The 15,026-nt window shown below is 30.8% G+C and overlaps 1 protein-coding gene across 1 annotated transcript; it reads right to left on the bottom strand.

Moving 5' to 3' along the window:
- Positions 1–4,006: 4,006 nt before the first annotated feature.
- Positions 4,007–4,795, bottom strand: LOC110269525 (uncharacterized). Its single transcript, XM_021117420.2, has 2 exons — positions 4,499–4,795; positions 4,007–4,441 (listed from the first exon to the last, which is right to left on the bottom strand). Exons 1-2 carry the CDS (start codon positions 4,793–4,795, stop codon positions 4,007–4,009), a joined length of 732 nt encoding a protein of 243 aa, XP_020973079.2.
- Positions 4,796–15,026: the final 10,231 nt, after the last annotated feature.

The raw sequence follows: 15,026 nt of genomic DNA, 5'->3' as shown, positions 1-15,026 counted from the left end.
GGTTTTTGACTTTTTGGCCCACTTTACAGCCCCTTATGGGAAGCGAATGCTAAAAAAATAATTTTATTTAAAATTAAATTAACATTTTTATTAGTTAAATTAAATTAAATAAAAAATGACGAAAATGTTATTTAAACAAATAATTTTAAAATATTTTATAATATTTATATTTCAAGTAGCGATGTGGTATGGCCTACGATGTTGGTATGTTACTTCATTACGAGTTTGTGGGTGTCCCACTTCCACCCTCTTGAAGATTTTGAATTCGCTAGCTTATACTAGATGTAGTAAAGTAGCTGCAAAATTTTGGAAATTATTGGAGGGAATGGAAGATTGACGGTTACTCAAGGATATAATTTCTTATGGTATGGTAGGTACTTGTCATGATATGAGATATAATGTTAATTCATCACGGACACGTCACTCACCTCCCCACTTTCTAGGTTTAAATTCAATTCACAGCTTTTTCATTTTTTTACATTTTAAATACAGAGTTTCAGTTTAGAGAATATTTAAGGTATTTAATTTTTTTTAAAAAAATATATATTTTTTTAGAAAAGCAATGTAGAAATGAGTTGAATTAAATTAAGTTTAACAAATTTACACTTCATGGATTCATAACTCGACTCATTCACAATTGAATTTAATTTTAAAAATAATTTTAATTCATAAAAAAATAATAATACACATTTAAATTTTTTTATAAATTAAGTCCAATTAAATTAAATTAATAAAAAAACTTAAATATATAGTATTATTGTTCATAAAAATACAAGAATAAACTCACATAATAATGATATGAATAAAAAAATTTTAATTAGCGAAGATTTAATAAAAAAATGTATTTAGGCTATGAGATTTTAAAATTCAAAATTACCTGCCATATTTAAAACTCGACCAACTTGATTTGGACCAAATCAAATTAAAATAGTCCTTTTTTTTAGTGTAATTTATATGCTTTACAAGAAAATAATATTTAAAATGGTCTTTGAATATTTATAAATGATTTAAAATAGTTTTTTATTTTTAAATATTCAAATAAATTCTTGAAATTCTTTTTTAAAGATAAATGTTATTTTATTAATATAAAATAAAAGTGTTTCCATAAGAAAGTACAAAAGAATTGGGTATTTTTATTTATCACCAACTATGACTGAAAGACTAAGAACTTAAAGAAGAGTAAAGTAAGAGTAAAGAAAATTAGTAGCATCTATCAGGTATGGCTCACAAATTCACGCACTAAATTGCTGGCTTCTTTCACTATCTCTAGTGCCGGGCTTGTTACCTTCTAAAAAACACACCGATTCCTCGCTTTCCAAGTGCTCCAACACAGCGCCGCTATGAGGAGGGTCTTTTGTCTACCGTCGAATTGAGCCGCTGCCCAGGATATGACTCGTTGCCACCAATTGAAAAAGGTCACTTCTTCTCTCATCCATAGGTCAGGGATTATTAAGGTTAGACGCCATATTATTGAAGACAGGGGGGCATTGGAACAAAGCATGAAAAATTGATTCAGCTTTCAACATGCATCTTGGACAAGTGGCAAGAGTGGATGCGAACCGGCTGTGAACTTGTTGCAACACCGGAAGTTTTTCATGAAGACTTTTTCATAGAAAAATCTTAATTTTATGTGGTAATTTCAACTCCCAAATGCTATTTCAGACTCTGTTGTGTATGTTCTGGGGCCTCAATGAAGTAGGAGAATGAAAGAATTCATAAGCAATTTTGTATTCTGATCCAACTTCATATATACCAGATTTTGTCCGGCACCAATTAACTTCATCCTCCTTCTCTGTTGGTTTGATTGAAAAAAATTTATTGCATATATCAACTGAAAAAATCGACTCAATCAGATTTCTATTTCAGCTTCTATCAGGATTTAGTAACGAACTAACGTAATACACTTGCAGATTTGGCGGGATTGTGAGTGCATTTTGAGGGACATTAAGGGGCACTGGTGGTGGGAGTCAGGGGTCATGGAAGATGCGAACATTAGTGCCAGAACCTATTTTCCATAACAAGCCTTTCTCGATCACCTTACGCCCTTCAAGAACACTTTTCCAGCCCCACGACGGTATGCTTCCTATCTCTGCATGTAGGAAATCTGTATATCTGAAATATTTAGCTTTGAGCATTTTTGATAGAGTAGAATTAGGGTATTTCATTAGACGCCAACATTGCTTGCCCAATAAAGCCAAATTTTGCGCCCTTAGGTCCTTGATCCCCAGCCCTCCATCTTTCTTCGGTCTCGTCATTGTGTCCCATTTAATCCAAAACATTCTTCGTTCTGCGCCTTTTTGACCCCACCAAAATTGCGAGAGCATGCTATGAATCTCAGTCAACAGCGTGTCCGGGAGCTTAAAACAAGAGAGTGTATAAATAGGAATCGCCTCCCCCACCGCTCTCAATAGCGTGTGCCTGCCACCTGATGACAATAGACTTCTTTTCCAACCCATAATCCTCTTCTGAACTTTATCCTTGATAGCTCCAAAGATTGCTTTCTTTGATTTTTGAACTATAGAGGGCAGTCATAGGTATTTGTCTTGTGCTCCGATATGTTCAATATTTAGTGTCTGAGCAACTACTAGTCTTGTGTTCTGAGGTGTGTTGTGACTGAAAAAGATAGCCGACTTATTCAAATTGACTTTTTGCCCACTGAAACCCTCATAGATCTCTAGTAATTCTAGAATACTTTGGCTTGTATTAGGTGCGCTCTTGCAAAAAAGGATTGAATCATCAGCAAACAAAAGGTGATTAACTGTTTGACATCTTCGATTAACTTGAACTCCTTGAATTAATCTATTTTGCTCTGCCTTGTGTAGCAAGAAGGAAAGCCCTTCTGCACAAAAAAGAAAGAGATATGGAGATAGGGGGTCACCCTGTCGGATGCCCCTATTTGGCCTAAAATAGCCAAAAGGTTGACCTTCTACAACGAAAGAGTAAGAAACAGTCGTTACCAATTCCTTAGTCCAGTTAATCCATTTAGCATCAAAGCCCAGCTTATCCATAATATACCATAAAAAATGTCATTCAACCCTATCATAAGCCTTGCTCATGTCTAGTTTAATAGCCATCTCATGCTCTGCCCCACTTCTCTTACTTTTCAAATAGTGCATACATTCGTGGGCAATTAGAATATTATCTGAAATGAGTCTACCTTTGAGAAACGCACTCTGATTCGAGCTTATAATTTTATTCATAATACCTTGTAATCGGTGCACCATAACTTTAGAAATAATTTTATACATAACTGAAGACAAACTGATCGGTCGTACCTGAGTCATGTCACTAGCATCTGGCACCTTTGGAATCAAACAAATTTGAGTATGATTGAAGCTTTTTAAAATTCTGCCACTGTGAAAGAAACTTCTCACTTCCTTAAAAACGTCACCTCCAACTATATCCCAGAAAAAGTGAAAAAACTTAGCTGTAAACCCGTCATCACCAGGAGCACTCTGAGCATGAACACTAAATGTAGCTCTTTTGACCTCGTCCATAGTTACTGGCCTTTGGAGCCTACGGTTCATGGAAGTTGTAACCTTATGCTCCAAATCCTCTAAGTATGGATTCGGATCGGTCGAACAAGAAGAATTAAAAATATCACAAAAGTAGTCTTCAGCTACCTTTGCAATATCCTCCGGTTTTGATGCAATCTCATTGTCCCTCCCCACTAATCTCCAAATTCTGTTCCTTCGCATCCTTGATTGAAATTTCTGGTGAAAGAATCTAGTGTTCTGATCTCCTTCTTTTAGCCACTTGACTCTAGATTTTTCTCGCCAATAGCTCTCTTCTTTCAAATATGCCAGCTCCAACTTCTCCTCCAAACTGGTAACCTCCTCTCCCCATTGATTCCAGCCACCCGCAACTCCTCTAGTTTAGCTTGAAGGTCCTCAATTTCTTTCCGAGAGTTTGCTTTGTGAGTTTTCTTCCATTGAACTAGTCTATGTCTACAAACTTTCAACTTTTGGGCCAAGGAGAACATAGCCGAGCCTACAACTTCCATTCTTCACACTTCACTGACAATTCTCTTGACATCCTCTTCTCCACACCAACGTTCCTGGTATTTAAACCACCTTTTACTATGCCAGGATTGAGGTTTGGTTTCCATCAAAATTGGAGCATGATCCGAGCCTGACTCTGTGAGCCTGTGCACCACTGCATTCGGAAACTTCAACTTCCATTCCATCCCAACTAAATAGCGGTCAAGCCTCTCCTTCACCAAATTCTCTCCTTGTCTTCGATTTGTCCACGTGAAAGGGCGCCCCACCATTCCAATATCCACTAATTCGTTACTGTCAATAAAATTAGTGAATGTTGCAATGGTGGTTGCTGATTTTTGGCCTCCACCCTCTTTTTCTGCTTGGCTTGTTATAGCATTAAAATCGCCTGCTATTACCACTTTTCCTTCCAGGTGTTGGCTCATTGTTGTAAGCTCCTCAAACTGTAAGGATCGAATTTGTTCCGAACAACTCAAATGGACACCAATAAACGCCTATACCTCACTGCTTCCGACTTCCTTAATTTCGGCTGCCACAAAGAATTCTCCACTGCTAATAATTTGAACACTGATGTTGTCCTTCCAAGCTAGCACAAGTCCTCCTGCCACTCCTGTCGGATTAACAATATGCCAGTTTTCGTAGCCGCATACCCGAAGTTTTGCTTCCACCTGTTGAGATTGGTTCTTTGTTTCACTTATAAACACAATCTCGGGGGAGTGAGATTTACAAATCACTTTTAAGGTGTGAATTGTCAGGGGTCTCCCCAAACCCCGACAATTCCAAACTATAGTTCTCATGGCGCCTTGGGTGCCATTTGTAGGCTGGCACCCTCCACCATCTGTTTAACTGCATTTTCATCCTCTGTTCTTGCTTTCTTTGTAGATCCTTCAGCTATACCACTCATCAACCTTTTTTTGGGTTCACTTTTAGTATCTGACTCTGCAGCACCTTGTCTTACTAAACTTTTCCACTTCGTACCTTTCTCTGTGGTGAGACACTGCACAATAGCGAATTGCATAAGCTGCCCTTCATCCTCCTTGGTATTGGACTGACCAGCTATGATAACTTCCATGCATTCTGTTCTAGAATTGGCTGATTGAGGTAACTCAGGTGCTGTCCTGTTACCAGTGTCTTGTGGTTTCAAACTTTGTTTCCCTTCTTACATTGACATCCCTGCAAATTCTTCTAATAAGCAGTTTAAGACCGATTCTTTCTTACGTTGAGTGGTCTTATTCTGATTTTGGGTTGAGTTGTTGAATGTTCTTTCTTCTTCGGAGTAGATTCGCGTTCCCACTTGGCTGGCTTTAACCCATTCGCCAATGTCATCCTCTTTTACCATATCACTCTCTGTGTCCTTCAGCAGATCATGGCGGTTTTTCACCTCGTGCCCCAATTTTGCGCAATAGGTACAGAACTTTTCAAGTCTCTCATAGCGCAGTGCCACTTCTACCTCATTTTTATTAGGTCCTGCCACTATTAACTGATCTCTCACTTGCCTGGCAGCATCAATATTGATTTTGGTCTTCACAATCTTAGTTTCTCTGTCTCGCATATGAAATTTACCTACTTCCAACACTGTGCCCAGTTTCTCTCCCAATTTACGTCCAACTTCGAGGGTTTTAAACGATTCTGGCAAACCCCAAAATTGAACCCAAACTGAAAAATTGGAAATAATCTCTTCATCACAGTTCTGATCTTCCTTCCATCTCTTGACATGGAGCACATAATCTTTGAATAGCCATGGAGAACCACGTTCAACACGCAAGACATCCACTTCTTTATTAAAAAAGAATTGGAAGGAATTATCCCCTTTGTCACTCACGCTAAATCCTTCCGGGTTTCCCCATATAGCCTTTAAAGCATTCCCCATGGTTCCAATTGATAAGGTTTTGGAAGCAAAGAATCTTCCATAGAGACTATTGGAGCAAGCGTTAATACCTTCTGATATGTATGCCTCTTCCAGTAGAATCACATTCCTACCTCCTTTCCGGTTGTCTTCCTCGGTTCGATCTTCATCCCTCGTTGTCTCAGCCATGCAGATTACGTAAACTTGTATTGAGATTTAATTGATGTTGACAATGTAGCCTTGATGGTACTAGGAACTCCGTTAAAAAACCCTAACAGAGCACTAAAAAACCCTAACAGAGCATTTAGATTTAATCTTAGAATTTAATTTTAATGCATTGTGAATGTTTTTTTTTTTGTGACTATGAGCTATGAATATAAAATAATTTTATACGTGTATTCAATTATATAATTAACTTTCATGTTGATATCTAAAATAATAAATGTGATTGCACAACTGTATTTATACTATCAGTATATTAAAATTAATTGATAAAATTATAAAAGTAACATCAAATTATGAATATTACATTAAAAAAATTTTAAATATATCTATATACTGATATCTTAATAATTTTTAACTGTTAATTTTAATTATAAAAAAATATATGATATATAATTAAAATCAATTATTAAAATTCACTTAAACACCATGTAGCAACATACTTAAAAGCTTTCTATTACATTAAGTTGCTCATACTAGTTATAACACAAAATCAAAATTCCATTATACCGAAAAAAAAGGGAAATTATATTTGCGAGGCAGAAAATGGTGTGTTGTCTCATCATGTGTCATCGAAAGCATTGGTTAGGGCAATGAAGGAAGCTATGAATGAATGTCTGCAAAGCAGATATTGTATTTCGATTTTTGATGTTTCTCTTTCACACGTCACTCCTCTCTTCTTTTTAGGCGCCAAACTCAATACATGTTTCGCGGCAATTTTCACCACTTTTTCTTTTTCTTTTTATAACTATATATTCAAAATTTTGTATCAAATATTTTTGTTTTTAAAAAACAAATTATTATATTAAAATTTTTAAATTTTATAAAAATAAAATATATAAATTTCTAATAATTTTAAATAAAATTGAAATTTATATATTTTATTTTTATAAAATTTAAAAATTTTAATATAATAAAATTTTATTTAGATATACATATATATATATATATTTTATTTCTTCTTTTCAATTGAATCAATGGACAATAAAGTTAAAACAAACTATCACAGTCACAGAATCGATCTGAACCGTTGGTTTCTGTCAGCAAAAACAAGAAGAAAAATATAAAATAATAACGGTGAATAATTAAAAGGAAAAAAACACTGTAAGCTACTTTCAATTTTAGATTTCTTCGGTTGGGATGAAATTGTGTCCAGTTTAACTTTTCGATTATCATGAAGTCACTTACTTTATAAATTTTTTTACTATACCCATTCTGTTACAAAATTCTTTCATTTTTGTACGAGTACTTATTTAAATAATAAACGAAGAGAAATATTAAAGATTAATATTTTTATTAATATTAGTAATATTTTTAAATTAATGTTTTATTTTTTAATATTTATAATTGATTAAATATTAATTAAAAATAATAATTTTTATTAATTATGTAACGTTACTCATAAACAAAAAAGTCAACTATAACTATGATAAGAGAATATAATTACATGTTAACGAATAAAAAAGGTATGAATTAAATTTGTTATTTGTGTAATTACATGTAAATATATTTATATTTGTGTAACATTAACCTTTTTATTAGATAACAATAACATTAACACGCTTTGTATTATTTTTAACCGTTGAAAATTTCTATAAATATGATAATTAAAAGGTGGAAACTCAAGTACAGTCGATAGCTGAGAGCCGTTAAATAAAAATTTAGTCAAATCAGTCAAACCATCTAACGACTCTCAACTATCAACTTCACGTGAAGTCGGCTACACCTGAGTTTTCATCTAATTGAAAACGATATAAACGAAGATTATTTCCCGCCATGAGTAGCGGTGTTGTCATTTTCCAATTTCCAAGCATCATTTATTTACGAAGGTTTCCCGCCATGCCCATCACCATGCCATGAAAACGATGTCTCGTCATTTTTTCACTATTTTTTTCTCAAACTCTATTTTGGCGGGAATCCTAATACTTCATAGCAATTAGTCATCAATCAATTTTTATAAGTTGATTTTAAGGAAAAAAATTTTTTTAATGCATTTACAAAATACGTATACCTACTAAAATTATTGACCAATATAAATAAATGTTACTAGTCTCTAAACACTCTTTTATAATAAATAGAGGGATACTATTTAAATTACTCAAATTAAATTCAAATATCAAAAAAGTAATTTCTCACTGTATTTCCTTACTCGACATATTAAGAACTAATCCATCGCAGATCAAAGCTCCATTTAAGGGTTTGTCGCTGGTTAATAGGTTGTTGCATGTACAAGGAGGGTTTTGAACCCCCGACATTTGTTTAAGTGAACTAGTGAGCTAACCATTAGACCAACCCAACTTAGTTAAATAGTAATAGTAAAATTTAGGGTTTTAAATTTGTCATCCAACCAAATAAAAGAACTAGAGGTACAATGCAAAGGGCATACAAAGGTGTAAAATTTTCATATTCGTAAGTAATAAAGTTCGTGAGAATAACCATCACCACAAAAATTAACTTGTACTGAGAAAGTCCAAAATTTTATAAAATTCTATCCTCAGATGTTGATCCTTTGACATAGAGCTTTTTCAAATGTTGGTCCCGCGAGACTTATAATAATTTGTATACAAATTAAATTTATCTTTTGTTTTGGGATGTTATAAAAAATAATTGATATGCGAACAAAGGTTTGTAATGGGATCCATGGGTTGTGGCTGAAATATCGACTATGAGTGATGCTCTTCCATTGTACTGTAGAAGGAACATTTAATAAGTTGCATGCAATCAATGAAATGCGTGTGCTCTCTCTTCTCTTTCTTTAATCACTCACGGGACTTCTGTGGAATGTGGATACTATACCCACACACACATAGAATTTCTCACAATAAATGCCATTTCTCCATACCTTTTTTCGCTACTTTTATTTTATAGTATATATATATATACCTTCCAAGAATAATAATTATTTATCGGCACATAAAAAATATAAAATCTTCAACTACATCTGTCTCAACTTTTATGTTTCCTTATTCTTCTAATATTGTGTCCCAACATGCTTGTAAGGTCACTTTCTTCATTTTTGTAAATTAATAAAATTTACTAGAAATTCATACTTCAAACAAGTCATCAATTGAGTGAAGAGACATGAACAAACAAATTATTAGTTAAAAGAATATCTATCGATCTATCCCTTTATTATAGGTATAGAATTATTTGATGAAAATATTGAAAGTGTTTGTTCAAATAACAAAGGATAAAATAATATAACATAACATGACATAAAATAAAAAAAAAATGTTTGATAACAAAAAAAAAGTCAAAAACAAATTAGAACTTATTTTATTTAATATTTATTAATTTTTATAATAATTAATAAATATTAATGAAATAAAATATTTTTTTATCTCTCTAGTGTTGCTGAAATAAAATAAGGGTTGAAAGTTGAAAGAGAGTCAAGATTAAACACTAACGAATAAAATAGGGGGTGGATACAGTAGAACTAGAACTCTAGAAGTGATAGACAGGTAGCAAACATCTTTTGACTTTTATCCAATTATATGAATAATTTCGTATGTCACTATATATGCACTCCAAGAATAATTTACCAGCATCACCAACTAACACACTACTTTAAACCAATTAGGCCTTTAAGATATGAAAGTGGGGTTAAATTAAACAATCTAACCAACAAGGATTCTACCAACTTCTGTCAATTTTTGTTTATTGCTGTGTTTAATAAAAATATTTTTATAGATGTATCTAATAAAAATATCTTTTTTGTATTTGTGTCTAATAAAAGTGTCTTTGATATTAATTATTATTGATAATAAGTTATCAAATAATATATTAATATTCTACATTTTTTTTAAATTAAAACTAAAAAAAAATGAAGAAATAATTTCCATTTGCACATTCTTTGCGGCGTGTGAAATGGTTGACATATATATATGTTCATGAGCATGCGCTCTACAAAACAAAAGTAGTGAATCTAGATAGCAACGAACTATGAAATAAAAATATGATCACCACGCAAATTAATGAAGATCGATCAAGTTAACCCCCATGAAGCTTTGCATGACAAGATTAGCATTTGTTACTTTTGACATTGTGATAGAGTAGACACGAAAAAGAAAAGGAAATCGGTGCTGCTAATTATAAGGAGTAATAATAATGCAATGCAATGTTATGGGTCAAATGTCGTAATGATTGTGTCCTTTGCTTTATATTAATGACGCATAGTTTGCTAATTAAAGATCCCCCGGTCTGGTGGGCCTCCTACGAAAACCTCAACATGATATTTAGTTATCTACATGTGGGGTTTCATCTTTGATTTATGTCCCAACAATGACAACAAATCTTAGTGGTATTCTTATTGGTTTTAAGGATCGGAGGTTATCTATTTTGGAGGCTTTTTTACCTAAATGCGCATCTAAAAAACATTAATTCCCAAAATGCGCATGGCTGGAAATTTTTCTGTAAATACGCATAGCCATTTTGTGGCCGCTGCCCGTGAAATGGAAATGAACTCCATTTCAACTATGGTACCCACGAAATGGGCCACCAATGTCATGCCAACCACACACGAAATGGATATTCCATTTCCATGAGGGCAGCAACGAAATGGAAGGTGATAACTTCAGTTGTATAAAATTTATAATGCTTGATTTGATTGATTAGGTGTTTAATAATTTTATACTTAAACATAAATAATTAAGATTAATGTTATAATATTGAACCAGGATGATGCAATGATTGGCCAAAAACAAGAGTAACATATATATTATTATATTTATTAAAGTAGTTTTTATATTATTATATTTATTAAATATTGTATTTTTTTAAATAATAATTTTTTTATGCGAATAAAATTGGATAAGATAGAATTAGATGTAGAATTTAAGGTGCAAGTAAAATTTGAAAAGAAAAATTGTTGCTAGCGATTAATACGTTATTATGAATTACACTAAAAAACAATTAAATATTGATATCAAATTCTATATTGTTAAAAACATATTCATTAATTCATATACCTTTATATTAATATCAAATTTCTAATTCATTAAATAGCATTCAGCACATATCAAATATTTTTACTAATTTTTTCATATGAAATTATATCTATTCTCAAATTATTCTATTTTTGCATATATATATATATATATATATATATATATATATATATATATATATATGTTACTCTTGTTTTTTGCCAATCATTGCATCATCCTAGTTCAATATTATAACATTAATCTTAATTATTTATGTTTAAGTATAAAATTATTAAACACCTAATCAATCAAACCAAGCACTATAAATTTTATACAACTGAAGTTATCACCTTCCATTTCGTTGCTGCCTTCATGGAAATGGAATATCCATTTCGTGTGTGGTTGGCATGATATTGGTGGCCCATTTCGTGGGCACCATAGTTGAAATGGAGTTCATTTCCATTTCACGGGCAGCGACCACAAAATGGCTATGCGTATTTACAGAAAAATTTTCAGCCATGCGCATTTTGGGAATTAATGTTTTTTAGATGCGCATTTAGGTAAAAAAGCCTATTTTGGATAGGTTTTAAATTTTTATATATTTTATAAATTTAAAATTTATAGTTTTCTAACAAATAAATTATCAAAATAGTTTTCCAAATCTTACCCGTCAATTAATTTTGTCTTACAATTTTTTACTTAATTAAATTTGCTTTTCAAAACTTTCAACATCAATCAAACTTATTCATACTTGACTTTTCGTCTAAATTATATTATTTTCACTCATTGGTGGAGGTTTACTTTTGGATTGTGTTAGTTTCAAACCTACTAAGCTTTTTATGGCTTACAATTATTGACACATTTTTTTTTTCATTTGTTGTTTTAGTTGGTTCCTTCACTACTCTTATTGTCAAGTTTTTGCCTCTTATTGTATTTTGGTTTTATGACTTTTTGCCTTTCATTTAAATTTTGGAAAGATTAAACTCATTTTTAAAGGTTTTGATATATTTTAAGATTATATTTTAAATTTATGAGCTATGAATTGTACAATAAATTTAAAATGAAACCATAGTTTTTTTGAGGTTTAAAAAACGAGTAAACACCCAACCCGGTCCTGTACATATCAAATTAGGACAACGCGATCCCTCACCAAAAAAGTAACCCACGCCGGTCCCTGTCTATGTATAAAATAACTCATCGCGACCCCTCCCATGTATTCCTGTTCATGGACAGGGACCGACGTGGGTTACTTTTTTGGTGAGGGATCGCGTTGTCCTAATTTAAAATGGACAGAGACCGGGTTGGGTATTTACTAAAAAAAATATTAAAATTAGTAGTATAAAAAAATATTACAAATTTTTTATTTTTTTATTAAGATATAATTAGTTAAAAATATGATACTTCTATATGTTGAATATATTTTAAATATAATACTTCTCAATATATTTTAAATATAATACTTCATCCAATACAGTAAATCAGTAAAAGTGTTCGCACTCATAATTGATATAACATTAAAAAAATATATATTAAAATATTGAATCATTTATTATATTGACACATTGTGTAATAAATACAAATAATGTAACATAAGTGTTAAAAATATAAAAGATAAGAGAAGATTGACGGAAAAGAATGACACAAAAGTAAAAAAATTGATAATAGACAATAAAATTAGTGAATATTACCTTGGTTATAAGATGTTTCACGTTGGCTATATGAAAAGATTTTAGTAAAAAAAATTGGTAAAATATCTATTATACCCTTAATAATGAACTAGTTATATTCGAAATTTCCTATTAACTTCTTTATATTTCCACTGGCGAGCAGTCACGAAGCAAAGTTAGGTTCTATATTTTCTAAAGAAAACAAAATCTGATATAAGAGAATAATAAATTTGTCAATAATAAAAAAATTAATTTTTTCATAACCAAAAAAGTATTTTTTTATGAATATTAAACATATTTTTATATGGTGATTAATTTTTTGTGTTAAGGTAATATAATTGTATAAAATAAGTTCTATATCTACATTATTAAAATCTTTTAACTTTTTGAATTTATTGAAAAATTAATATATTTAGGTGAATTTTTCTAATATATTAATTTTAATAAATTGAATAAGAATTAATTTAAAAATAAAGAATATCATGGCTTAATTTTTTTTTCTATAAGAAAAAATTTGGATATTTTTGTTGAAAATTAGCCTTTTATTAAAAAAATTTGGATATTGTTGTCTAATATATAAGGTGGATCATAAGTCATAACTAAAATACAAAATACGTGTTGAATACTATATGTGTGCCATGTTTGGACGAATCTTTGACAACGTTGTAGTAACATCCCTTGCGTATCCAATTGTCAAATATCAATATTAGACAAAACACCACTTTTATTTTTATACTTACTAAAAATAATTTCTAAAATATCAACGGTAGTAAAATTTTAAAAATTAGTCAACTAGTCTTTATATAATTTTTTTTTTTTATAATATTAGTCAACTAGTCTTTCCAAAATATTTGTTGACACTATTAATTTTAATATTTTTTTAATAAACATCTAATCCGGTCTCTGTCTATTTTAAATTAGTACAACGCGATCCCTCACCAAAAAAGTAACCCACGCCGGTCCCGTCTATGGACGGGAATACATGTGAGGGGGGGCGCGATGAGTTATTTTATACATAAACAGGGATCGGCGTGTGTTACTTTTTTGGTGAGGGATCGCGTTATCCTAATTTAATATGGACAGGGACCGGGTTGGGTGTTTACTCTTTAAAAAACCTACAAAATAATAAAAATAACAATTTCAATGAACAATCAAATAGAAACTAATTTAATTGGTGTTGAAAAAGTTGATAGACTAAAATTTAATTGAGTGAAAATTTAGAAAACTTAAATTTGAGAGTTTATTTTAATTATTTACTAATTTAGTACCTTAATTTGTTACCATAAATTAAATCCTTTAATATAGCTAAATGTTAATGCCATTACTCTTTTATTGTGTCAATATAGTATCTGAAATTGATTCATATAACGTAATTAGTATCTATCAACTTTAATTTAATTAAATATTATACTTATTTTAGATATTATATTGATCATCAATTCACAATCCACATCAAGTAGCTATTGTATTAACGTGAAGACAAATGTTTGTCAAATGGCTAATTAATATATGTTATATATGAATCAAATCTATTTAAAATGTAGAATTTTATCGGTTATCTTAACTACTAAAATGAATATTCTCTCTTTATATAAATATATCTAATCCAGAAGAATGACTAAGATATTACCATCAACCAAAATTTAGAGAGAAATAAATGTTAACTATATTTTTTTGAAAAAAAAATACTACTATATTTATATTTTTTTTTTATATTTTTACTTGTATAGTTAATATTTTAGCCATTAAACAATTAGTCGTTAATCAATTATTTGTTTTTAATTTATCCCTACCATCATCAACTATTTAAACCTTAAATCATTTGTATCACCACCCTCCCAACAATAACAATCAACTAACTCCAGAGTTACTTTTTCTCAATGTGTATGTTTTCAACGTAGTATATTTTACCCTGTGTTAATCATATATATTAATCACCTTCAATATGTATGGATTGAATTTAGAGGTATGAACCATTTCTATTTTTTTATTGAATATTTTATTTAAAATTTATTATTTACATCATTTACAAAATTTATTGTCTACCTAGTAAAATTGTAATAATAATCTTATCCATGCGCAAGAATGACGATGAATATTTACAGAGGTAGAAACATTTCTCGTTCGTAGCCCACTCGCCGTCTATAAAAGAGAAATTCTAGGATCAACACTTTATTAAAATCTGGTCAGGAACTTAACCATAAAAAAAAAATGAACTATAAATTACAAAATTTACTAGTCCCTATTACTCCTCTTAAAAAATTGCTTCCCATGCCGTTCTATTTCCGTCACAGTCTTCATTTATTTTCTCTACTGTAGATATCATATTCGTGAATATTAAATTTTAAAAAAATAAAAAAAATTCAAC

This window comes from Arachis ipaensis, chromosome B3, assembly GCF_059453495.1.
Source record: "Arachis ipaensis isolate K30076 ecotype BB chromosome B3, ASM5945349v1, whole genome shotgun sequence".
NCBI lineage: Eukaryota > Viridiplantae > Streptophyta > Magnoliopsida > Fabales > Fabaceae > Arachis > Arachis ipaensis.
This window is presented reverse-complemented; position numbering and strand designations above follow the sequence as displayed.